We start from the raw sequence: 25,672 nt of genomic DNA, 5'->3' as shown, positions 1-25,672 counted from the left end.
GCTCCACGCGAGTGCGATGCCCTATGAGGGTATCGCTCCCCTACAGAGACTTTTTGTAGGCAACCATTTCTAAGACATTTTAAGAATGTAGCATTGATCATTGATGTTTATGAAGTTGGAGTTAATCTAAGAAGGGTAACGAAGAAAGGGACTGTTTACATAACTTATAACTGAACTTCAGTTATGAGAAATAAAGTTTGGTGAGGGTTTTGAAAATTTAATAATCAAAACTTAAAGAACCCTTAATAAACAGAGTTGTTTTCTCAATAAAGACTCAGAATAACTGGTTTAATAAACCGTGTTAAATACTAATAATGATAGAACTGTTTAGCTATATGCGTATTTTGGCAATAAAAACAACATGGTATTGAGGGGTGGAACTCGGGCGGGTTGGGTCGGGTTGAAGTCTAACCCGAGTTTCAAATGTTTCAACCTGAGCCCGGACCAGCCCTAGTCGGTTCTTAACATTTTCAGCCTAAGTCTAATTTGGATTGGTCGGATTGGTTAAGTTTCTCGAATTTCAATGTTAAACAAGGAAGAACTCAACCCTTTTCACTGTTAAATAAATAAATTAAGACAAAAAATTATGACACTTAATCAGCTTGCCCAAATGCCCTATGTGCTTACTCAGATGCACGGATTCAGCCTATAACAAATGCAAATTCTTTACATTGTATATCAACTCTCAATAGTGTAAGCGTTCACTGTCCTCGTTCCCGCTGGAATTTGAATTTAGCTTACTATTCTGTTGTCCATAGTTTATGAGTTTTCTTGCGTTTTTTCATTACTGTAATGCTGAGTCCAATGGCTCCCTATCCTTTTAAAAATAGTGTTAAAATCAATAAAATAGAGCTAAAGTCAATAAAATAGAGCTAAAGTCAATAAAAGTCAATAAAATAGAGCTAAAGTCAATAAAATAGAAATTAAAGTCAACATATTTTTTTCTCTCTATCATTATTTTTATGTATATATCTGAAAGATTTTATTTTCTATCTCTATTTTATTCTCTATATATAGAGAGTAAAATAGAGATAGAGAGTAAAATCCTTTGTATATATAAAGAGAAAATTAATGATAGAGAGTAAAATATGTTGACTTTACCTCTACTTTTAAAGGGATAGAGAGTCGTTGGACTCAGCCTAATATGTGGTGACATTCATTGAAATTTCCTCTGTTTTCAGCTCTTTGCTGTCTAGGCATCAAACAGATAGCCCCAGCTGAGCTGAAGTCGATGCAAGTAAAAATCATGCACCAATTGGCAACGGAGCTCAAATCATCCAAAGAAATGTAATGAACAGAAAGGAAAATAACTCATCCAGATACAGAATGCTCAAAGGAGTTGAATACAGCAGATATTTATAAACTTCTCATAAATAACCACACTTACTCAGAGTCTCAAAGCTGCAGTATATTTCTAACATCCTTTATAGAGTATGTAAAAATGCAACACGTTCTAAAATCATTTCTAATATTCCTATATACACTTAATTACTTATCCTGAACCCTATGGATAATGCGAAAAACATCCAAGACCCTCCTAGGAGGCAGTTAGAGCTTCCACTATCTGGACACAAAAAAAAAAAAAGTTAAGGGAGCCAAGAAACGGTTTTGTACCTTCTCTTTATACTATCACAAGTATTTGATCAGTGACCAGGCAACAACTGCCAGAATCATGATTCCAATAACTCCTAAAAGCAATAGCATGCAGGAGCAGCCACCCTTCATATGCTTATTCAGAATTTCCAGTTTCTTTTGCACCAGCTGAATAAAAAATAAAACAAAATTAAAGGTGACTCCACAGCCTTGATATTGTACTTGTCAGAGGAGAACCATCTAGCAGAAACAGTTATCAAAACTACAATCCCCAATCCCTGCTATCCCATGACCCAAAATAATCCAAACAATGTCTGGTATCTCTTCAAGTACACCAAGAACTTTGCAATAGGGAACAATATCTCAAATACTCTAACAGGTCAAATTATTCATAGGAAACAGGGGAACAAAGAGATGATTTCAATAATACAAATGCTAGGAAACCAAACTATATCTTCCTGGATATCAGAGATCAGGATTTTAAGATCAATGAAAGGTTTCTTTTTGCCTTAGCTTCTCATTGATATTGACAATGGCAGAGGTGGTGAATTTAATACTTTGTAGATCAATTCCTATAACATAGAAATCTCTCACTGATTCTGGTTACTGTTAAGAAGTATTTCAAAGCGAACTTTCATTAAGGAGAAAGCAGAACTCAAATCCATGACACTTAAAAGGGGAAGAGGAGTTGTGGAACTGTGTGGAGACATCAGTAGATGATGCAGTGTAGTAGATTAAGCTTTTGTAATCCATATATAATATGCATTTATTGAGCTAGGGCGATGGCAAATAAGAGTAGTAGTAAAAGAAGGAAAAAGTTCAAGGCATCCAATTTAAAGAGAAAATTATGCAAACTTGACTGCATTTTGAAAGATGATAGAAGGTACTGGAAAAATCAGTAAGGAGTCACATGTTCTATCAAGGACAGCTAATGTTTTGGGTCTTAGAAAGAATTCAGATTCTAGGATCAATTCTAATGCAAGGTAAAAGATTGATGAACCAGAGGTCTGGGATTCGAACCCGCCGGCATCCGTGTTATCTAAGTTACTGATCTCATTTAAAACAGGGTTGCCAACCGCAAAAAAAACAAAAAAAAAGGTTGAACAGAAGGCTTCTCTTGCCACCAAAAATAAACAGTTACAACTAAGCTACCACAAAAACGAGGTTTGGTAACTTCATGCAACTTATTAGATAGCTCTCTCGTATAGGACTTGGATAGAGCTTTGAGGATACTAAGGTTTATTTCTAAATAAATATGTATACATAAACAAAACAATTGGTTGGATAGTCATTCCTGAATTTGGGTAAGACGAAGAGCTGCAAAGGACCATGGTCATCTGTGCTTGTAACTAGTGATGTGCATTATAAAAGATAATGATTAAGGCTGAATTATTTCTCGATGTATTTTTTAATTTGGCAGATTATTATCCTCAAAGAAGGAGCGCTGGAGATTCGTATTTGACTTTTTCCGCATTTTTGAAATGTTGTAGTGGATTTCTCATCCACTAATATTCTTGAATGTATGCCACCTCCACTATTCAAACCTTAGGAATGTTTTATGGTAGGCGGGATTTTTTTTCTTACTTGACTAAAGAAATAGCAAAGACATGATTTTTCTCACTCATATAGGTAACACTGAAAATATAGATATTTCCAATTTTTTAAAAATTGTTCAAGAAGCTCTCAAACCAAGATTTGCACATTGTAAGCTCACTAATATGCAAGAAAAAGTTTGATGCTCGTTATTAGTCCTGGTTATTAACAAATGCAAATGAAACTCTCGAACCAAGATTTGCACATGGCAAGCTCAAAGAGAAAAAATTGATGCTCATTATTAACAAATGCAATCTGAAAAACCATCCAAATAGACAAATACTAACACTAATAAAAAAGGATAATCGAAAAAGAGTGTAACCTGTAGCCTAGAGTCTGTTGAGTCCACGTGTTGGTCCAGTGTTTCCTGCACAGTGATGGGGGAATTAAAGAAAATGAGAGTAGACCTTTGGCATAATCAGAGTAAGTGAAATGAAAGTGAACGAAGAAAAAAAAATATAGGGACCATACGATAAGCCTAGTGTGTAGATCGACTTCCTCATTGATTGCCAAAGCAATATGTTTGGTACTTAGAATTGTCTCCTCCAACTTCTCAAGATCGTCATCCTGTTCTGCATCCAATGCAACAACATACAAGGACCAAATTAGAAGAGCTTTTTAAAAAAAATCCTAACACCATAGTAAGTAAGCACACCTTTCACAACTTGCCGTTGTAAACCAACAAGACCATGGTTGTCCAGCCCTCTTGTTCGGCTCATGAGATCTGCTGCCTTTACATCTTGTCCAAGCGAAGTGTCTCTGTTTGTAAAGTTGGACATGTGTAATGTGGAGGCCATCTGATGGACTTTTGATCTCAAATTTGTGAGCATGTCTTCACGCCGACTCATCTCCTTTTCTTGTCTTTGCATTAAAATGCAAAGGCAGTACGCAAAATATTAACAAGCAAAGAGAAGATTCAAGTAAATATCCCCCACTCCCTCGAATATGTCTCCATATATCCATTATAATGATATAATCTGAATGCAAATCTGTATAGTAGCTCACTTTCAGTCCAGGCTAAATAGTAAATACATTCAGGTAGAACGAGAAACCCATAAGGATAACTCTGCTTATACTAGCATTTCAACTTTCAATGCAGGGGAATGAAAAAGGATCATTAGCGCAAAAATTTGTTGGATTTTGGTTAAAAACCATAGCAATATGATTTACATGTGATATAGTATCTGAACAATGAGGGTGGAGGGCTGACAGAAATCAGTATAGCAAATGCTTAATTCTAAACTTCGAATTGGAAATTTCTTACAGACAACATATAGAAGTCGAGTCAAGCCTCTTACTTTGGCTGCTTGCAAGGAAGCTTTGACAATAGCGACTGCAAGCCATCGAGTCTGGTCCCTAATACTGTAATCTTCCTCCGAACAGCCGATACGTGACGTTGCGTATCTGGTCCAGACCATCTTTCAGAAATCAAAGTATTGATGTCGTCAGTAAGTTTGGAAACTTCACTAAATTCCCACATCCATGAGTCAGCAGAAGATGCCATCGCAGCTGTGTTGTAAGAAAGTTAGTTCATGGATAGCATAGGTCTTTTCTAGTAAATTCTGTTTAGGCATACATCAACTATACATGACAACAAAGACCTCAAAATTTTATTTTCATCAATTGATTCAAGAAACAAGTCAAAGAAAGTCCTGGTTTACAAAAACATAGTCGATAAGTGGTGGCAAAGTTGTAGATATAAGTAGTAAATGAGTTCTAGTGAACTTTCATATGACATATAAGTAGATTCCAGTAGTGGTCTCTTGTATAAGTACGTCAATATAAGTAGAAGATTTTCACTTTACTATTTTCTTCACAACAACCTCATAACATCTTTCACAACGACCTACTGCTCTGTTTCATCATCAGTAAAAGTGAGACCCAACAACCTTCCCACTGATAAAAGTATAAAACAAAAGGAGGTGTGTTGGTTGTGTTTGTTGATTATGCCACCAAGCAATGTGGATAATATGGTTCCTTCAGGTCTTCAGTTGTAGAGGAAGAGCTGCAAGTGTCTGTTAATACTGTCTATCTCAAAGTTAGTTGCAGCTGTAAAACGTTTAAGATGTGATAAACACAGGTTACACAGCCCTTCCCTCTCCAACACATAAGAAGTTCCAGGCACATCAGCAACCATACACGATCTATGCTGCGCTAACCTTGTTATCACTTATCACTACAGTACGCACCTTGTTCTCCTTACTGCTTTTCCACCACTTCGATAGAATCAAAAGACCCGAACGTTGATGGATGAAAAAACATTTGACGTTTGTAACAATATTAAGTGGAAAAAAAATATACGATATTCTCAAATAGCAATTGCAAAAATTACTTTTTAATACTCTTCTTCACCCTTATAAAAAAAAAAAACACTTTTTCACCTAAAGACATCTCAATTCTTTGATTTCTTTCAGAATTGGAAAACTTAGAAATCAGTCGAAAGAACCAAAGAAGATTACGCATTATTTCATTATTAATTATCCTCTATAAGCCTCCCTACCCTTATTCCTAAAAAAACCTGTCTGAAAAATGATCCTTCACTCACTTCTTACTCCCCTATCCCCATATGTTCCCTACCCAAATCTACATTCTTAGTGAAACATCATATGTGCAGTGCACTTGTACAGATGGTGGTGCTGCCCAACACTCTACTTCTTGCCTATCGTGTACTTTTTCATTAATGTATCTCCTTAGGCGTCAATAAGCGCAATGAGCTGAACTGTCTTTACAACCCACTGTTCTCGGGTTTACTCATTACAAATACATGCTTCCTTATCTCTACATGTCTAATTTTTATTTGCAATACTGACATACCTATACATAGCTCCAATCCTATTCCTAGTGAGCTCATTCCAAGTACTCTAAGTCTCTAACTCGATCTCTAAGGATGGCTAATTAGCCAAAGCACCCACTTAAAACTAGCTGTGTTACAGTCCACAAACAAACTGAGACTTTCGTCTCTCCTTTCCAGATCAACAAGTACTCGATCAATATCCATCAAAATGAGACCATACAAATTTAACACATTGTGGTAATGACAAAAAGATTACTAGAATATTACAGTACAAGTTACAAGTCATTCAATATGCAAATTAAATAAACCCCCCCTAAGAAATCACATACATAAAATAAGTGATCAAAATTCAATCAACCCATTGTATGTGAATTACTACAAGATATACATATCATAATGCAAATAGAGTATAGACTTGAACAACGTTTCTAACCTTTTTTCAACTAAACAATAATAGACACCCCAAGAGAGAGAGACAGAGCTTTGAGTTTGTTGTTTATATAAAAGGTCGGAGAGACATAAGGTGGCGCCAATGTAAATATCGGTCAACTTTTGTCCTGACCTGTTTTGGATTCGGAGAAGTCGAGGGGACTCATTCGTTTTCTTCCCATACTACTCCCCTAGATAGAGACCCGGCGTGTTTACTGGTTTATGAAACGCAACACGCCGTGTACGTTATGCTAGTAAAGCTTCGTTTGATCACTAGAGCACTTGGGAGATGCATGTAGGAGTTTAAGTATATGAGATTACTAGTAGATCGCACAATAACTCATGCCTACACTTTTGCAATTTAATTTGTCCAGTGAAACAGTGCAACTAATAAGTCCGATTCTATAATTTTGCACACAACCCTGGATGAGATGATGCTAAAAATAGCTGAGGCTCATCACGCTTGATCCTTCTCAGAACATTTGCCCCGAAGATCGAGTAGTCCACTACATTAACAAGCAGCTTTAAGACTGAGTACACCCTACATTAACCCAGTGGATGCATCAAGCCAAAATGACAAAACCCAATTTAAGAAGTAACTAATGTACCGTTATCACCTTTACCAGAGGTTCTAGTGAGCCATACTGACACCATTTACATATATAGAAAAGTTCACAGAATCAGAATGACTACAAAACTAATACATAGCAGGCATCTTCACCGCCCGCGTCAGAATCTATTTCCATGCTGCAACTAGAACATATTCATCATTCATCAGAATAGCTCCAGTGCTCCACTTACTGCTAAAAAAATAAAACAAGCATCAATGAGATAAACAGCTGCAGTTGTTAAGTATAAACAAGATAAGAAGCTAATTGGTCAGCCAATGTAACCTACGGGTATATGCCTCTTTTAGTGACAGTTCTAGGATACAAATAAAACAAAGTATGCAAACTACACCTTTCGATGTGTATAAATTAGAGAATAAGATCAGGAATAATACGCACCTCCACAGCTGAAAAACAAACTTAAAAAGTGTTAACAATGAGTTTGAGAGGAAAAGGAGGCAAATATGTTTCCAAAGTAACATTGACATGGGGACGTGTATTGTAGCCGACAGGAGTAGGAACGAAATACCAAAATGAGGTATATTGCCTTCAACATGTCCATATGGCGCATCCACAACATATGTATCAATGTAACCAATATGGAGTTCTTGAAAATAGGTTGAAGTAGCACCATTTGAGGAATTTAAACTTCAATATGTTACCTACAGATACACATCCAACACAGATTTCTTGAAAATATGTTGTCGATACTACAGAAGTTTTATTGCATTGATGCATTGCACCAAACAAGAACCAAATGAAGCCTATTAAACATCCAAGTTATTGCAACTTGTGCCTTGTGGAATGTGCAACAGAATAGTATCTTACCAAATGGTACTTAACTATCACTACACGTAGTAAGACCAATACTGAAAAGAAACCAAAAAGGCTCTCAAGATATAGTGGGTAAATAACTTGCAAACTCTCTGAATTATGTCATTTGAACTTTGTATCTTAACAACATAAAGACCTACAGTTTGTAATTCCAAATGCAACATCATCAGCAGGATATATATCTAAGGGACTAGATTAGAACCTAGGTCCTATCCATGTACCGTGTATTATTTATTTTTCCGATAAGGGTACCTTCTGAAGAATATAACAAAGAAGGATGATGGTCTTTAATGTAGACAAACTGATGAATCGCCAACTAAGTGCATAAACTATGTTACAAATCTAACCTCACTTTGATAGGACAATCTCTCTGCTTTATAGTTTTACCCTATTTATAGTTGTTTCCAACTAGTGTGTCAGAGCATTCGTACGTGTAAAAGCGTAAACTCATCCAAGTAAATCAGTTCCTATAACGAGATTAAAAGGGTAAGAGTTTAAGCAGGAGAAAATTAATCATAAAAGTAGTATAGAACTCATCTGGAAGGAAACAAAGGAGCAAGAACTCTTAATGACACTCAAAACAAGCAAAGAACCTAGAAAAGTTAGCAAGTCAACCTAACGGGAAATTAACTATTCTAAAACTTGTACAATCAAATTTACATCTGAACTTATGAAGAGAACTCACTAAGCTCAAAATTCCAGTTGCCTTTCGTAAAAACGTAAAGAGTCTACGTCTAGACAGAAGACCACCTGCACCATTACGTATAGACAGTATAGATGCTCATTCAAATGTAAAGTGCATCCTCCATCAAATAGTATCCAAGTTTTGACTTCAAAATCTACATTTAGCACGAATAAGATTATATAAATTGATATTACCTCTAGTCATTAGAAATTGCCTAATACTAATTTACTTAAAAAACAAAAAACCACAAACAGAACCTTCACTAGTACACCTAGATGACATAGACACATGTTTAAACATAGTGGCATATCCTGTATCAAATAATATCCTTGGTCTGGCTTTAACACCTACATCTAGCTTGCTCATATAAATGAAGGCTAAATCTTCTGTGCGCAGGGTGTAGAGAATCTGGACCACTCATCACAAAGAGGTGAGGGTGTATTGCATCACAAAGTACTGAATCTATGGTTTCTTGAGGCTTGCGCACCATACAGCCTGCGCACCGAAGAACTATAAATGAAAACAAGACAGTGTACATGAATTTTACATATATTCATGATAAAAATGCATAACTATAAAAGATTAAACAAAACACACACACACAAGAGAGAGAAGATAGCGTAAAGGGAACAGACGACGACAAATTGTATGACTTGAAGAATCTGGCATGTTATTAATCACTTTGGGCCTAATACAATGTTGAAACATATAAACTTTCTATTGGGCAGTGAAATTGAGGCAATTACAACACAAAACTTAGGAAACATGCGTTCTCATTCCATGTCATGTTGATTCCCAAACCACTTTCCCCAATTAGCTGAAGCTTCTTCTTTTGTCCGGAAAGACCAAATATGTTTCTTCATTTTCTGGCGAGATTGAAGAATCTCCTGTGGTGCATGAAAATAAATGATTATTACTAGTAACTTATTATTAGCAAGTAGAAAATATAAAGTTAAAGAGTTGACCTGTAGTTGAGAAAGTGGTTTAGTTTTGAGGCTTAAACAGTCAAAAAGAGCATTCCATTTCCCAGAACAGTTATCAAGAACTCCTGCTCTGTAATACTGTTGCATCTGGTGAAATGGAGCTGAATATACGGAAAAGAAAAAAACTTGTAAGGTTTTTATGGTAGATAATATATAATATAAATAAACTGTTTTTTGCTTACAGTAGCAGAACCAGAGAGCGTCGAAGCATTTGATGCAAGATAATTCGAGTCGGGGCACCGAAGAAGAAGCTGCTTCTTCCTTTTTATCCATAAGAAGAAATTTATTCTTTCTTTTCTTCTCTCTCAGAGTGAGAGAGTCAAGTTTTCTTTGTTTTCTGGAATCTCAGCGGAGAAGAAGTAAGAATCCATCTTTGGGCCCACCACGGGTCCGTGGGTGAATCCAAATCCAACCCGTATGTGAATTCAGGGTTCGCGGGTCACCCGGCCCACAATATATTTTGTATCTTCTCTCTTGAAACTTGAAAAAGAGCAAGTCAAAGCAACTAAGGGTGGAATTCGAGCTAATCGAGCCGAGCTTTAGTGTGCTCAGGCTCGGCTCGGAAATAAAAAGAGAGGCTCAGGCTCGGCTCGGAAATAGTGGCGAGCTTTAAAATAGGCTTGAGCTCGGCTCAAATAATATATAAAAGCTCGGCTCGAGCTCAATAAAACTTGTTTAACCAAACGAGCTCGAAGGCGAGCTTCGCTCGTTGTTATAATGAGCTTGTCGCTTGAAAATCTGAATATATGCAATACAAAATTAAATAACCCACATTCATAAATTATAAGTGATTGTCTGAAGCTTGCAACCACTTACTGACTTACATATTACTGACTTACATTCATAAATCATAACTGAACTGACTGCCATACCAAAAAATCATAACTGAACTGACTTACATTGCATACCAAAAAATCAAAAACATCTTTAGATGTCTTAAAGATCATAAATACAAGATTTGGTCTGTGGAATTGTGATTTTAAGGGGGGGAAAAAGAACAAAAAGTGGGCACCACTTTGATCCCAGTTCAATCTACTTGGTAACTTGGACAAGCTTTCCCACCATCACACATTTGAAGCTTTAGTCTGCACAAAAAAGAATGAAGCCCAGTCTGCACAAAAAGGGATCAAGGCCAGGCTAATCTACACAAAAAAGAATCAAGGCCAATCTGCACAAAAAAACTAATCAAGGCCGGGGGCTTTGTCTACAAAAAAGAATCAATGTCAGTTTGCACAAAAAGGAATCAAGATCATGTTCAATAATTTGTTTAGCTACAATTAATATACAAAATATTAACTATAGAAAGCATTATAATTACTAGATAACCAAGTAAATAAAAGCATTATAACTATAGAAAGCATTTATTTTACAAAACAAAATGCAAATGGTGATTAGGATTAGAAGAAACACCTTTACAATAGTGGAGGCGGAGCAAATTAAGCTATGTGGCCTCCACCTCGCAAAGCAAGCACCACTATGAGTGTATTTAATGCACTAAAGTTTTAGTAATATTGAACTTACATATAAAAATATATATATACTTACATTCACAGATTTGCCAATCCCAAATTCATTCAAAACCAATCTCCTAAGTACAAACCAATGCTTCTATTGTTTCCAAGACACTCAATGAACCGATGATCATCAATGACTCTACCAAAAAGACTAAAGGCACTCTCGGAAGCCACGAAGTCACCGGATCGAAAGAATGTCCCGAGCCATTTTTGAAAGGATCCGAAACTTCAAAGTGTTTGCTTTCCACCAGTTTAGAACATCAAAAGTACCATCACAGCCAATATAGATGCCTTCTTCCAAATACACTTCTATCTCAGACTTAGCATTTGATTGAACACAATTTGTTTCCGTGGCCCACATTTCAAATTCACACCTCGACTCGGCTATCTCACTTGAGCTGCTACTTCTACCTCCACTCTCTTGGTTAATATTACCCCCCTCTGCTTCTTTGGATACATAATCCTCAAAAAGCTCAATCATTGAATCACGAACAACTTTAAGTTTATCTTCAGCAGTTTGGGTGGGATAAAGTTTGCTAAAAGCATACTCGATATATTTCAATTTGTTTCGGGGGTCTAGGGCAGCACCTATTGCCATCAAAAGGTTGCATTCTTCCCAATATTTATCAAATTTGTCTTTCATGGCTTTTACCATACGAGCCATCCATTCTCTAGTATCCATAGACATTTGCAACAAGATCTGTTTTATCTTCCAAATTTCAGGAAAAAACAGATTAGAAGTTGGATAGAATTGACCAGAAAATGCTTTTGTTGCATCATTAAAGATCTTCAAAAACCTGCATACCTCCGAAGCTCTTGCCCATTCATCCTCAGATGGTAACCACTCATATTGAGAGTCTCTAACCTTATACCTTGGAAAGACTTCTTTAAAGAGAAGTGCAGACCTCAACATGTCATATGTTGAGTTCCACCTAGTGGATACATCCAAAACCAAAGATTGGGTGGTTGTCAACTTCAATTGTTTCACAATCTCATTAAACTTGTGAAGTCGTGAAGGGGTCAATGTGACATACTTCACACTTTCACGAACATTCTCCACAGCACGTTTGATCTCTTTCAAGCCATCTTGCACCATAAGATTCAGAATATGTGCACAACACCTAACATGGAATATTTTACCACCAAAATAAAGGTTCTCCAAAAACTAGTCAAGAGGCTACTAACAAATGCCGCATTGTTTGCGAAGCATTATCAAGTGTAATGGAAGACACTTTTTCCTCGATCCCCACACACTAAGACATTGAAAAATGCAATCATCAATGTTAACTCCAGTAATGAGGAGGTGGCAAGCAACAAAAGCTCAAGACACGCTTTTGGAGCTTCCACTGAAGTCTACAAAGTGACCGGTGAGGCACATATAACCAACGGCTTTGGTTAGAGGTCCACAAATCATATGTTAAACCAATCTTCCCAACATTTCCTAATGTTGACCTCAACTTCGACTTCTCACATTCATAGACTTTCAAACAAGTAATCCCTAATAGGTTTTGCGATTAATTGGATCAAAACAGGGATTGAGAACTTTACAAAACAGCACAAACAATTCATGTTCGCCATCTTAAAAGGATACTCATGCTAATGATGGCCTTTTCTAAAATATCTATTGCTTTTGTTGATCAAATTTATATGCATCAAACCATCATGACTATCAAATGACAAAAGAGATTGTTTAGGACCTTTACCTTGACCAGAAATCGCGAAAATAATGAGGTATACAAATAGGTATGTGCCTTCTAAGATGACTTGTTGGCCCCCATCAAGATAAGAAAGCCTCACTTTGCAATGTTTACATTCAGCCTTCTTTACCTTCCGACAATTACTTCTATAAATTCCTTCCAAACAACGGATGTCTTGGCCCTAACCCTCTTCTTTGGATTCTCGATTGTTCTTGTTGTTAAATGTGAAATTTCTTCTTTGTGTTGCTCCACTTTGATGTTCAAGAGTAGAAGTGCTTGGCGTTTGCAAAGCGCATTTGAAACAAGTTCAAGTTGCAAATCGGACATATCTAGTCAAAAGTTTCAAACCAATCAGTTTTAAGAAGAAAGTAAAAAAAGTGTACATGTACCTATAAGCACCTTTATAACAAGTGTACATGCAGTTCCTAAAAGTAGCAAAAGAAATTGGAACAAGGTTATAATAAATAATGAAATGACTCACTTGTAAAATAGTGCCTTGAGTATTTTTTCTTCAACGGCAAATCTAAACACAAGAACGAGGAGATTTTGAAGTGATGTAGGTTGTCAAATTAATACTAGCTTCTCCAAGAATACTAGATATGGCTGATCCCTAGAGAACGCAAACAACAAGTTAATAAACTTGAAACTCGACAAAAAATAAATAAATGCAGCATACCATACCATGGAAACAATGAAAATGATGTTAAAAATGGACAAGCATACTGCTCCAGATTATTCCAGAAACAATGACATTTAAAATTCAACCGTACATGAACAATGACATGGTGTTGACTGTTGAATGAAGAGAGGAAGGAGAAAAGTAATTATAAATTACTCAAGGGATCGAAATGAAAAAAAAAAAATTCAACTCCTACTTTTGAGGAAAATCCTTGTGGACATGAGGAACAATATAGTCCAGCCTCACAATCCTCATTTGACGAGCATTCATCAAGGAGCTATAATAGAAATAAAAATCAACAAACCCAAGAAAATGAAATCAACAAACTCAAATATGATCAACATAAACCAAAATAAGAACCACAATGGATAAACATGAATAACAAAACAACTCACCTTGCATTGCCCATTGGAACAAGCATTAGCAAATGTTGAAAGAAGCAACACTATATGATAAAAAGCACGCTTTTTGTATTGGACATTTGGCTGAAAAGCAAAGACAATAAATTTTAACCTAACTTTTATGGAAAGCAAACAATGTATGGAATACTTTTGAAATGAAAAAAACTATGAAGTTGGCCATCTAACAAAGACAGAAATAAAGCACAGGTATGATACATAAGATATAAATTAAATAGAAAGTAAAGGTGTTACATGAGGAAGATGTGTTGAGTACACAAACAAGAATTTCGAAGCTCAGGAATATTTTACAATGGTTGAAAAATTAATTTAATTGAAAAACATTGCTCCAAAGTCCAAACTTTACAATACTTTATGAAAAGAAAAGGATATAAAGACGTGTTTCAGACTTTCAGTTACTTACTTGTTCTGTTTCTTGTAATGGTTTGAAATATGTTGCTGTGATTTCTCCCTTGTTTTATGAGTTGTCGAAAGTGGGGCTGTTTCAGTTGTTGGGGAAGAAAGCTGTGAGTGTTTGGTTGAAGGGGTTGTTAGTTATGTTAGTATTTGTGGGTGTGAGGATTTTGGTGGAAATTATAATGCTGAGAATGTAGAGGATTTGGTTAGTGTTTGGACTAGTGATAAGGCCAAGGGGATTGTTGATGTTGGTGAGAGTTTGAAGGTGTTTTTTCCACTTGTTAGTGAGGGAATTATAGATGGGTTGAAAGGTGAGGTCGGGGTTGTTATTGTTCAAGCTTTTTTTCGTTGAGGTTGTGTTTTGAAACGTTGACAAGAAAGAGGGATAACCGGATAACCTAATCCATTCTTTTTTCTTGCGGCGTGAATGTCCGAATGAAACCCTGAAAATGAAAGATGGGTTGCTAAACTATATAGCTTGGGTCATGGGTATGGGTATTGGACTATTGGTTGATCCACTCATCCACCGATCCGTAATCTACTATTCTATATTTCTATTATAGTGTATTTAGACGAGCCGCTCATGAAGCTACTCGAAGCTCGGCTCGGCTCGACTTCGTTTATAGACGAGCCTTAATCTGAGCTTCGAGCTTGGTTCATATAACTAAACGAAGCGAGCCATAAACGAGTGAGCCCGAAGCCGAGCCCGAAAGCGCTCAAATTCCACCCTTAAAAGCAACCATGGCCACCAACAGTCATCTCTAAACAGCCAAAGTCAATTTCTCTGTCTCTCTCTGAATTGCAATTACTCCTTCAAATATACATCTCTCTCTTATGACATAAAGATTGTGTAGTGACCCAATTTATGATGGCCGGCGGTCCGGCGGATGATGGACCCAGATAGAGGACATACAGTGGGGTGAGAAGCATTCTATAAGGGCCGCGGACATAGGAGTCAAGTATGAAGGCTGAGAACCGAGGACTCACAGTGGAGAGCCGGGACTTGAAGGGATAGCTGACCTAGAGTTGTACCATCGGGACACGTGCCCAGCAGGAGCACGGGGAAAACCCTAGGGTCGTACGGGAATCCTCCACGTGGCAATCAATGGACCGAGAGATGGAGGGACGGGTGGAGGGCCTAAGAGAGAGATGAGGGATTATAAATAGAACAGGAGAGGAGGAGAGAAAGGGAGGTCACAACATTTGGCGCCGTCTGTGGGGAACAAGAGTGAAAAATAGTGAGATGGCAACAAAAAGAAGAGTGGGTCGACCGAAAAAGACGATGGTCGCTGAGATGGATGTGGAATCAGTAAGGAGTGAAGGGGAGGAGCAAGGTAGGGAAGAGACAGTAATGTCTGAGGCAGAGGAAACAAGGTTGTTGCATGAGGAGATAGCGAGGTTGAAAGAACTCACTAAGCTCAAATTTACATCTGAACTTATGAAGAGAACTCACTAAGCTCAAAATTCCAAATTTAAGAAAATGTAAAGAGTCTACGCCTAGACGTAAGACCACCCGCACCATTACGTATAGACGAAGATAGATGCTCATTCAAATGTAAAGTGCATCCTCCATCAAATAGTATCCAAGTTTTGACTTCAAAATCTACATTTAGCACGAATAAGATTATATAAATTGATATTACCTCTAGTCATTAGAAATTGCCTAATACTAATTTACTTAAAAAACAAAAAACCACAAATAGAACCTTCACTAGTACACCTAGATGACATAGACACATGTTTAAACATAGTGGCATATCCTGTATCAAATAATATCCTTGGTCTGCCTTTAACACCTACATCTAGCTTGCTCATATAAATGAAAACAAGACAGTGTACATGAATTTTACATATATTCATGATAAAAATGCATAACTATAAAAGATTAAACAAAACACACACACACACAAGAGAGAGAAGATAGCGTAAAGGGAACAGACGACGACAAATTTTATGACTTGAAGAATCTGGCATGTTATTAATCACTTTGGGCCTAATACAATGTTGAAACATATACCAAAAAGTCTAGTTAAAACTTTCTATTGGGCAGTGAAATTGAGCCAATTACAACACAAAACTTAGGAAACATGCATTCTCATTCCCTGTCATGGGGTTTATTCCCAAACCACTTTCTCCAATTAGTTTGAAGCTTCTTCTTTTTTCGGAGACCAAATATGTTTCTTCATTTTCTGGCTTAGATTGAAGAATCTCCCTGGTGCATGAAAATAAATGATTATTACTAGTAATGTATACCGAACTTATTATTATCAAGTAGAAAATATAAAGTTAAAGAGTTGAGCTGTACTTGAGAAGGTGGTTTAGTTTTGAGGCCTAAACAAAAAAAGAGCATTCCATTTCCCGAGCAGTTATCAAGAACTCCCCGCTTTCTGAATATTTGTTGCATCTCCGTGAAATGGAGTGAATATACTGAAAAAAAAAAAAAAACTTGTAAGGTTTTTATGGTAGATAATATATAATATAAATAAACTGTTTTTTATAATTAAAGTTCTTCATTACCCCATAACAAATAATTAAGTATAACACCAACAATTCAATCTTACCTATATCATTTTTTTGTCTGGTTTTTCCCAATAATCTCTTTTTCTTTCTATATTTGTTTTATTTGGTGTAAAATTATTCTGCATTCTCTCTCTCTATTTGCAATTCTTTCTTAAATAAATCTATTAAAGTTTCAACTTTGTGCGAAGACTATTCAAGAAAGAAAAAAGAAAAAGCTGGGATCATATGAAATAATATACAAATCAATAAGATGTTGTGAGAAAAAAAATTAAAAAAGATGTAACAATTTTTATTTGTTGAAGTAGTGTTAAACACTTAAACTCCTTCGGTTCCCTCGCCTTCTCCAACAAAAAGTAGCACGCTTTCATAACTTATTAAAGTTCTTCATCACCCTATAACAAATAATCAAGTATATATAACGCCAACAATTCAATCTTATCTATATCATATTTTTGCCTTTTATGGCTTTTCCCTATAATCTCTCTTTCTTTCTATATTTGTTTTATTTGGTATATAATTATTCAACATTCTCTCTTTCTATTTGCAATTTTTTGTTAAATAAATCAATTGAAGTTTCAAGTTTGTGTGAAGACTATTAAAGAAAGACAAAAAGAAAAAATTGGGATCATATGAAATAACGTAAACAAATCAATAAGATGTTGTGAGAATCTCTAAAAACAATTAAAATAAATAAATAGAGGTAAAACTTCTTATCCTAATTTCGCAATTTTACTTAGCTTTTGATCTCCATAAAAATCGTGTGGACAGTACGCTGTATTATCTAACTAAAACAAAACTAGATAAAATCTTTCCAAGCACAAGAGTAAAAAGTTTGCACACAAATTAGTACACTAAAGCTACACAAACAAGTATGTGGAGAAAAGATGAATCCTACTACAAGTAGCGAATCAGCAAGGGTAGATCAGAGGGGAAGACAAGTCACTCTATGTTTGGAGAGAGAATAGGAGAGAGGGAGCGAGTGAGAGAGTTTTGAGGATCCGGCTTCAAAACCCTTCGCAAGATTATATTTTGAAATTTCGGTTTTTAAGTAAAGTCCGGACATCCGTCTATATATATATATATATATATATATATATATATATATATATATATGGCAAACGAACAATTGTTAATTCATTATTTTGCTTATTTTTTAAAATTGATTATTAGGTTAGGTAACAAATATTTCGTATTTTGAAAGTGTTGGACCACAACGCAAAGACACTAGATAGTTTCTATGATAAAAAAAAAATTCTATGACCAAATAAGATCATTAGTTATATAGGTTAGTTGAATATATTGTTTGTTTTATGATTTAACATTGTTTCTACAGATAACATGTCTAATTGTATAATAGTATGTACTTTTTTTTTCTCTCTTTTTTATATTTTTCTATAATAATAAAAAAAACAAATGTGGAATGCCAAATATTATTAATAAATGTCACATGGCTTACACTAAGTAGAGGAGTATGCATTACCTATAGAGTTAATTTTCTTTTTAATTGAAATGGACCCATCAATGCGTCATGTTCAAGTGAAATAGCTGCCAAAGCATCAAATTACCAATAGATCCATAGTAGTCCTAAATACTCATCCTTACGACAAATTAGACGCTCTTTACACTATAAGCAAAATTGACAATTTAGAGAATGGTCAAACCCTTGAGATACATGGAAAATTTCTGTTTTGTCCATACTAATACTTACTTTTTGTTTTTGGCATGATCGTACGTGATGACTATGTTTGAAATGACACCTAAAATCCATATCAGCAAAGACCTAGCTAGTTCTATCGCTTCGATCTATGACCCTTTCAATACCCTTTTGATTAGGTGCAGTTGTCAAATATAATCCTGCTTGTACAAGCAAAAATTCACAGAAGTGATTTTTGCAACATAGGCGAGGTTGTTATTAAAATACATTACTTTACACATTGAACCATTGAGACTAAGATAGGAAAGGGAACAAGTTAAGAAATTCGAAGCCTACATCGGTAAAATGTTTTGCTTGAGCAACTGTCTTTCTATCTAGACATATTGACATATTGTTTACCAACTTAAGTCCATTAGATAACGAAATGCTGCTAGCTTTCTTTGAATGAAAGAAAAAACTATTAGCAATGTTCTCACGCAAACATAAAGAAAGCAAAGACTCAGCTACCATCGTATTGCATTTCATATTTTTATGAGTTGTATCCACTTAAGTTCACCTTGATGCTAGAAATTTATATAATACACAAATTAAATAAGAAGATTTTAGAGAAAAAAGATTTGGAGAAGATAAGGAAGAATTTCCCTTCTCATTGTTTCATATCTCGGAGAAGAACCCCAAGAAGTTTTGTATATAAGGAATAGTTTCCCTTCTCATTGTTTCATATCATCTATCATTTCATAACCTCCCTCTTAGATATGGCTCATCATACCATCTTCTTGCTGTCCTTTGCCCTTGTTTTTCTTGCTTCTATAGCTTCTGCAGCAGTTGTTGAACACACATTAAATGTAATAACAATTCCATCATCACCTCTGTTCATTTCTCATTAGCCTTATTGTTACAATTGGCAATCGTCATTTCGTATAGCGCCAAGGAAATTGATTGTCTTGTGTACTTTTATATATGCAGGATCGATCTCATATGCACATTTCAATACGTTATTCATCAACTGAATTTTCTTGAAAATGGCACGCCTTTTCTTTGCACAATCTGCATGGTCATCAACTAGCGAAGTTGAAATGATTAGTATTTGGGGAGTTTAGCATGAATGCATGCTTAGGGCACTCATGCACGCACATACAATTAGTTATCCCTAGCCTTTTATTTTTAGTAGACTAGTATATTGTCTGTGCGGTAGGGCACTAAAAAAACTCCAATCGAAGTCCAGTAGAAGCCCGACAAAAAACTCCCAACCGAAGCCACTAAAAGCCCAGCCGCATTTGTTGACTTTAATAATAATACAATATTCTTGTTCCACACTATTAAACGACCCACACCTTAAAAGCTCTTAGATTCACCACATCATAAGCGAGATCCAAAAATTAGGGGTGGTGTTGGATGTCCACCACCGCCCTAATTTGTTATATAGATTTGGACCATTTCAGTCACGGCGGCCCAGTGAGGCCATATTACTATTGAGTTTAAAAGTCAAACGTCATTCGATGTGATCATCAGTTTGCCTCAAATGTCAAAAAACTCAAAATGAGACGTCCATAGGAAATTGATCGAACTGTCTCCTATTTAGTTATTCTTAATAATTAACTGTCAAAATCAAGTAGAAATTTTAGTAAACGTGCGCTGCTTCTTTCAGTCTGTTTTTAGTGTTATCCATCTCAAAATTTCTTCACTTTTCAGGTGGGAAACTTAACTGTCCGACGGCTCTGTGGAGAACAAATCATAACTGCAGTAGATGAAAGCTTTCCAGGACCGACCATTCGAATTCATGAAGGCGACCAACTCGTCGTTCATGTCCATAATAGATCACCATATAACCTTACCATTCACTGGTATATCTCTACTTAATTATAAAATACAAGAAGTTGAATAACTAAGCCGCAGTTTCAAACATAATAACCAAATAAAACTCTGTCAATTAGCTTACTGATGTTTCAAATTTAATTGTTGTAAATGTACTTGGACTAATGAGTATTTGTGCAGGCATGGGGTATTTCAATTACTTAGTGGGTGGGCTGATGGACCCGCTTATATTACACAGTGTCCTATACTCCCTGGGAATAGCTACACTTACAAGTTCAATGTGACTGGACAAGAAGGAACACTGTGGTGGCATGCACACGTCTCAGTTCTACGTGCAACAGTCCATGGTGCACTCATTATTCGCCCAAGGCGTGGTAGATCATATCCATTTCCAAAACCTTACAAAGAAGTTCCAATTTTATTAGGTAAACTTAACATCTTTTGATCTATCCCTATTTCAATAACGATGCATGTGGTTGATATACACAATTATTTACTCAATACCGTGAATCTTTTTTAAACCGACTAAAGTATCGACCTTGCTTGGATAATCAGGTGAATATTGGAGATCTAGTATTATTGATATTGAGAACTTGGCTATTGCCAATGGTGGTGGACCTAATATTTCAGATGCTTACACTATTAATGGCCAGCCTGGGGATCTCTACCCTTGTTCTAGCAACAGTAAGTTTGAAAAATTAAAGATGAAATGTGTACATACTACATACTGTACGTCAATGGCCAACTGACACTATTAGTAGGGCCGAATGAAACCTTTCGATTTTATAGCCCCTTTTTCTACTTTTTAGCAAATTAAAATGTCTAGTTGATCGAATTGGATTATAGATATGTTTTTGCCTAATATACTGTGGCAGTGTGGCTTGTGTCCTTTTCAAAGTTGCTGACTTATAGGTTTAAGAAAGTTTTAATGAACGCCTTCGAAAATCATAACATCGACTTAGATAGTTGGATGCCAATCTTGGCATTAAGCTCTATGCATGGGAATAAAATTGTGCCAAGTCTCCATGATTTTGAGTTTATTCTTTTGCCTTCCCTTTTGAAACTGATCGATCGATTACTTACGAAATCCTCTTTCTCTTTTGCTAGAAACATTTAAGCTAAATGTAGTACAAGGCAAGACCTACTTTCTCCGGATCATCAACGCTGCCCTCAATAACCAGTTATTTTTCAAGATAGCTAGACACCGTTTTACTGTTGTTGGCATCGATGCAACCTACACCGAGCCATATGACACGGATGTTATAGTCGTTGCACCGGGTCAGACAACAGATATCCTCTTCACAGCTAACCAACCTAATGGTGACTACTACATGGCCGCCAGTCCATACTCCAGTGCACCCAACTTACAATTCAATAATGGAACCACAACGGGCATTATCCACTATGAAGGTTCCACATCATCATCGGCGCCTTTAATGCCAGTCCAGCCAGCCTTTAATGATACCATAACAGCACACAAGTTCTTTAGCAATCTCACTAGTCTCACAACTGGGCCTCACTGGCTATCCTGCCCAGTTAAGGTAGACAATCAAATGTTTGTAACTTTTGGGCTTGGGCTTGTTGATTGTGGGGCAAATGCGACATGTTCAAATCCTTTTGGCCCTCAGTATCGTTTTGCTGCTAGCATGAACAATGTATCGTTTGAATTCCCATCAAGATTGTCGATGTTGGAAGCGTTCCATTCTGGTGTTGGCGGAATTTACACCGAAGATTTCCCTGACCGTCCACCAATTCAGTTTAACTACACTGATACCAGATTAAGCTCAAGCATCCCTTTGATGCTGACCAAGAAAGGGACCCGTGTCAAGAAGGTGAAGTACAATTCTACGGTCGAGATCGTGTTGCAAAACACCGCACTTATTAGTATTGAGAGCCACCCGATTCACCTTCATGGTTTCGATTTCTATGTGTTGGCTCAAGGGTTCGGAAACTTCAATCATACTAGAGACTCGCCAAAATATAACTTGAGGAACCCACAAGAACGTAACACTATTTCTGTGCCACTCGGTGGTTGGGCTGTGATCAGGTTTCGCGCAAATAATCCAGGTGAATTTTCATTTCAATCTGCACGACACGATCTCTATGTAAATCAATAATTATGATTTTTGACACATTAAGTCCAAATAGTAGGTCAAATAAGTGAGTCCGTCTATCATTACTGTTTTATTAATGCGTACAGTTTAAACTAGATTGTTGGACGCACTTCTTGGACCTATGTGCCTTCTCTGGGCTTTAAACAGGAAGCATAGGCCTAATCTACATTTTGACTTGCCTTTTGGGCTTTGGCGTGCCTCGGGTCAACTTGGGCGTTTAACGGTCCATTTAATCCCAACTAACCAACATGTTAAAATGTATTGGCAGGCCTAAGCCCAAAATTGGGAAATGAATATGTTTGAAAGTTATATCCTTATTTTTGGTAACTGATTGAAAGTTATATACGGACTCCACCATTTTTGACAAATTTAATGAACAGGGGTATGGTTCATGCATTGCCACTTGGACGTCCATGTGCCTTGGGGTCTAGGCACTGCATTTGTAGTGGAGAACGGACCCACACCCTCTACCACACTGCCTCCACCTCCTACTGATCTTCCCCGTTGTTAGAAGTTGTTGTGCCCTGTTTTTCTATAATTTTTTGTTGATATAGTTCATTGTCTGATCGTTCATTTTATTCTTATTGGAAGTTTGAAAGTGTAATAAGTAATGCAATGAAGCATTCAATATTGATTTTAATTTGTATGTAGTTATTTCTTGTATACATTCGTTACCATTGAAATAAGATTCTACTGTTGGCTACTTTATATTTTGAGCACAATTATATATTCCGTAGTCCTTTTTCTCTCTTCTTCAATATGAATTGGATACTTAAGCAACGTGAAGCTCATTGATGACATTTCTGAACTTGATTCATAGTGTGTAGGTAAGACAGGGAAAATGCAAGAAATTAATAAGGTTAATTACTTTATCATTTGAATATATACAATGGCGGAGCCAAGAATTTCATCCAGATAGGGTAGGGGTGTAAATACGGCCCTCAAGCCCTCGGCCCGCCCGACCCGACCCGGCCCATGAACAAAAAAAGCCCTCAAATTTAAGCCCGCATGCAATTTGAGGGCAGGGCCGGCCCGACCCTCATGTTTTGAGGGGAGGGTAAGGGCCTAAATATGGAAACATGAGGGCGGCCCTCGGCCCGACCCTCTAAAGCCCTCACAAAGCCCGTATTAAGGCCCTCATTGATATTTAGATTTTCTAAACAAAATTACATATAATACCCTTAGGGTTTTAAGTTTTACTTATTATTACATAGGGTAGAAATGTAAATTTCAAGTATAGTGGTTGATATAAATTCAACCAAATAAAACCCTACTTCTATTATAAATTCAACCAAATGTAAATTTCAAGTATAGTGGTTGTTACTACTTGCGTTGCTTTTATGTATTATGTAATTTATAAGGGAAAAAAGAGTGGCCTATTCCGATACAACTGTATTATATTGATATATCTCTATCCTATAGAATATATTCATATATTCTATTATATATGTTAATGAAGTTTGATAAGTTGTTTTCAAGAATTTTTGTAATGAATATGTTAATCAGTTAATGATAAAAACCAAATATGTTAATGAAGTCCAAACAAGTTGTATTTAAGAGTTTCGAATAATAGACAAGTTGTACAACCCGGCCCATAGACCCCGCCCTCAGGCCCGGCCTGCAGTTTTCTAAAGGGGGCTGAGGTGAGGGCAAGGGCTGTATAATTTAAGTGTTGGCCCTCACAGGCCCGACCCTCATAGCATAAGGAGGGGGCCAAATTCCCTCAAATCATATGGGCTTTATGATTTGAGGGCGGCCCGGCTTCCATTTTACACCCCTAAGATAGGGCACCAAAGAATGTGACCACAATAAATTTCTCATAAGAAATTTCTCCATATGACTTTTAGCGGGTTGTTGGAAAACAATCTGCAAAAAAAAGAGATTAACAATGAAATTGGAAGATGAGGTTTGACTAGGTCGCTCTCTTTAAGGTATTGGGTCCGTTCCCTCCTCAGTGCGACAGACGGAACCTCCGAGATACAACAGCCTCTGTAAATGTCTTGATGATCACCGCATGCGGCAAAACCAAAACTGGAAGAGAACAAGAACTAATAGTCTACCGCCATTATCGGGGAGAGAAGTTTTTCTTCAAGAGAGGAAAGATAATGAAAAACTGGTGTGTTTGGTCTCTGTTGTAAAGCCTTGTTTTATAGGATTTGAGAGAGTGTAACGTTCGCTCTCAACGTTTGGTCAACTCTCAACGTTACAAAATAAAAAGTAACGTTCCAAACTAAAGTGTCGGTTATGGTCTTACGGACTTACAGCCAAAGCAAAAACGTTTTTTTTTTTTTTTTTTTGTAAACATACCAAAACGATTAAAATAACCAACAATCCCCCACTTATTTTAATAACATAAATCAAAATAAAGAAATATGGCAGTCACTATTAGTTCCAATATATCAAGCATAGATAAAGGTGTTCAAGACTTAAACCTTTACGTAGTGAAGACTACTCAAAGTATAAGATCCATAAGTGACGAAGTCTTGAACTTAGGTCTTGTGTATACAATGAGTTATCATCACGCATAACATACTCATTGTTCTTTTTCCAAACTAGCACATTAAAGGCCCTGTGCTTCCATCCTGGATTCGTGAATGATCTAAAGAATCAACCTTCATTCTCATAGAAAGCGGCCTATACTTTCACATTCACTAGGTGAGTTCTATCAAGAGTGCTCCTGTAGCTTAGGCACTCCGTCCATAAGGACCATAGAACTTCATTAAGAGTTTTCCCATAAAATTACAACCTCTAATCGCTTCAGGATCACATACAATTTACTTATCTAAAATTCGGGACAGATAAGTATCATTGTATGTTATATACTCAAACATTCTATGACTTGTTCTTCCCTTTGAACCTAGTTCTTGGGATCTCCAGTCCCTAGGTTGGGTTACCGTCATATACATTTATCTTACAATAGGCTTCAGTCCCATACTTCTGGTAGTAGTCCACACTTTTTCTCTGGCCAGAGCTTTAGTAAATGGATATGCAAGATTATCACCGGATCTCACAAAATCAATAGTCACTGCACCCTTGGATATGTAATCCCGCGACAAGATTATGCTTACGGCGATATCGTCGTGATTTACCATTATAAAACTTGTTGTGGACTCTCCCCGATAGCAGCGATGCTATCCACAATGTATCAAGGTAGGCGGGTACCGGGTCTATGCCAAACTAGTATGTGAGTGAGTAGGTCCCGTAACCAACCAGCCTCCTCCTCACTTGCACTAGCCAAAACAATCAACTCGGACTCCATAGTAGATTGTGCTATAATGGTCTGTTTCTTGGACTTCCAAGATACTGACACCTCCACCAATCTGAGAACACATATCCACTAGTAGC

General features: G+C 36.6%; 4 protein-coding genes across 4 annotated transcripts; 1 reads left to right on the top strand and 3 right to left on the bottom strand.

Annotated features, from left to right (window-relative positions):
* Positions 1 to 1,291: 1,291 nt before the first annotated feature.
* Positions 1,292 to 6,510, bottom strand: LOC147490449 (syntaxin-52-like). The gene is made up of 6 exons (XM_086566082.1): positions 6,414 to 6,510; positions 4,485 to 4,695; positions 3,842 to 4,047; positions 3,658 to 3,758; positions 3,509 to 3,553; positions 1,292 to 1,761 (listed from the first exon to the last, which is right to left on the bottom strand). Exons 2-6 carry the CDS (start codon positions 4,688 to 4,690, stop codon positions 1,630 to 1,632), a joined length of 690 nt encoding a protein of 229 aa, XP_086422208.1. The 5' UTR covers positions 4,691 to 4,695; positions 6,414 to 6,510; the 3' UTR covers positions 1,292 to 1,629.
* Positions 6,511 to 6,983: 473 nt separating this feature from the next.
* On the bottom strand, positions 6,984 to 9,939 carry LOC147490448 (uncharacterized protein C227.17c-like). The gene is made up of 4 exons (XM_086566083.1): positions 9,923 to 9,939; positions 9,702 to 9,864; positions 9,502 to 9,620; positions 6,984 to 9,423 (listed from the first exon to the last, which is right to left on the bottom strand). The coding sequence occupies exons 2-4, from the start codon at positions 9,790 to 9,792 to the stop codon at positions 9,310 to 9,312; spliced, it is 324 nt and encodes a 107-aa protein (XP_086422209.1). The 5' UTR covers positions 9,793 to 9,864; positions 9,923 to 9,939; the 3' UTR covers positions 6,984 to 9,309.
* Positions 9,940 to 11,211: 1,272 nt separating this feature from the next.
* On the bottom strand, positions 11,212 to 12,129 carry LOC147490447 (zinc finger BED domain-containing protein RICESLEEPER 2-like). Its single transcript, XM_086565314.1, has one exon. It carries the CDS (start codon positions 12,127 to 12,129, stop codon positions 11,212 to 11,214), a length of 918 nt encoding a protein of 305 aa, XP_086421440.1.
* A 6,983-nt stretch (positions 12,130 to 19,112) lies between these two features.
* Positions 19,113 to 23,035, top strand: LOC147490446 (laccase-7-like). The gene is made up of 6 exons (XM_086565373.1): positions 19,113 to 19,243; positions 20,091 to 20,242; positions 20,394 to 20,638; positions 20,769 to 20,897; positions 21,321 to 22,280; positions 22,708 to 23,035. Exons 1-6 carry the CDS (start codon positions 19,154 to 19,156, stop codon positions 22,836 to 22,838), a joined length of 1,707 nt encoding a protein of 568 aa, XP_086421499.1. The 5' UTR covers positions 19,113 to 19,153; the 3' UTR covers positions 22,839 to 23,035.
* Positions 23,036 to 25,672: the final 2,637 nt, after the last annotated feature.

The sequence above is a fragment of the Coptis chinensis genome, chromosome 6 (assembly GCF_015680905.1).
Source record: "Coptis chinensis isolate HL-2020 chromosome 6, ASM1568090v1, whole genome shotgun sequence".
Taxonomy (NCBI): domain Eukaryota; kingdom Viridiplantae; phylum Streptophyta; class Magnoliopsida; order Ranunculales; family Ranunculaceae; genus Coptis; species Coptis chinensis.
Note: the sequence above shows the minus strand (reverse complement) of the source record. Positions and strands in the feature narration are given on the sequence as shown.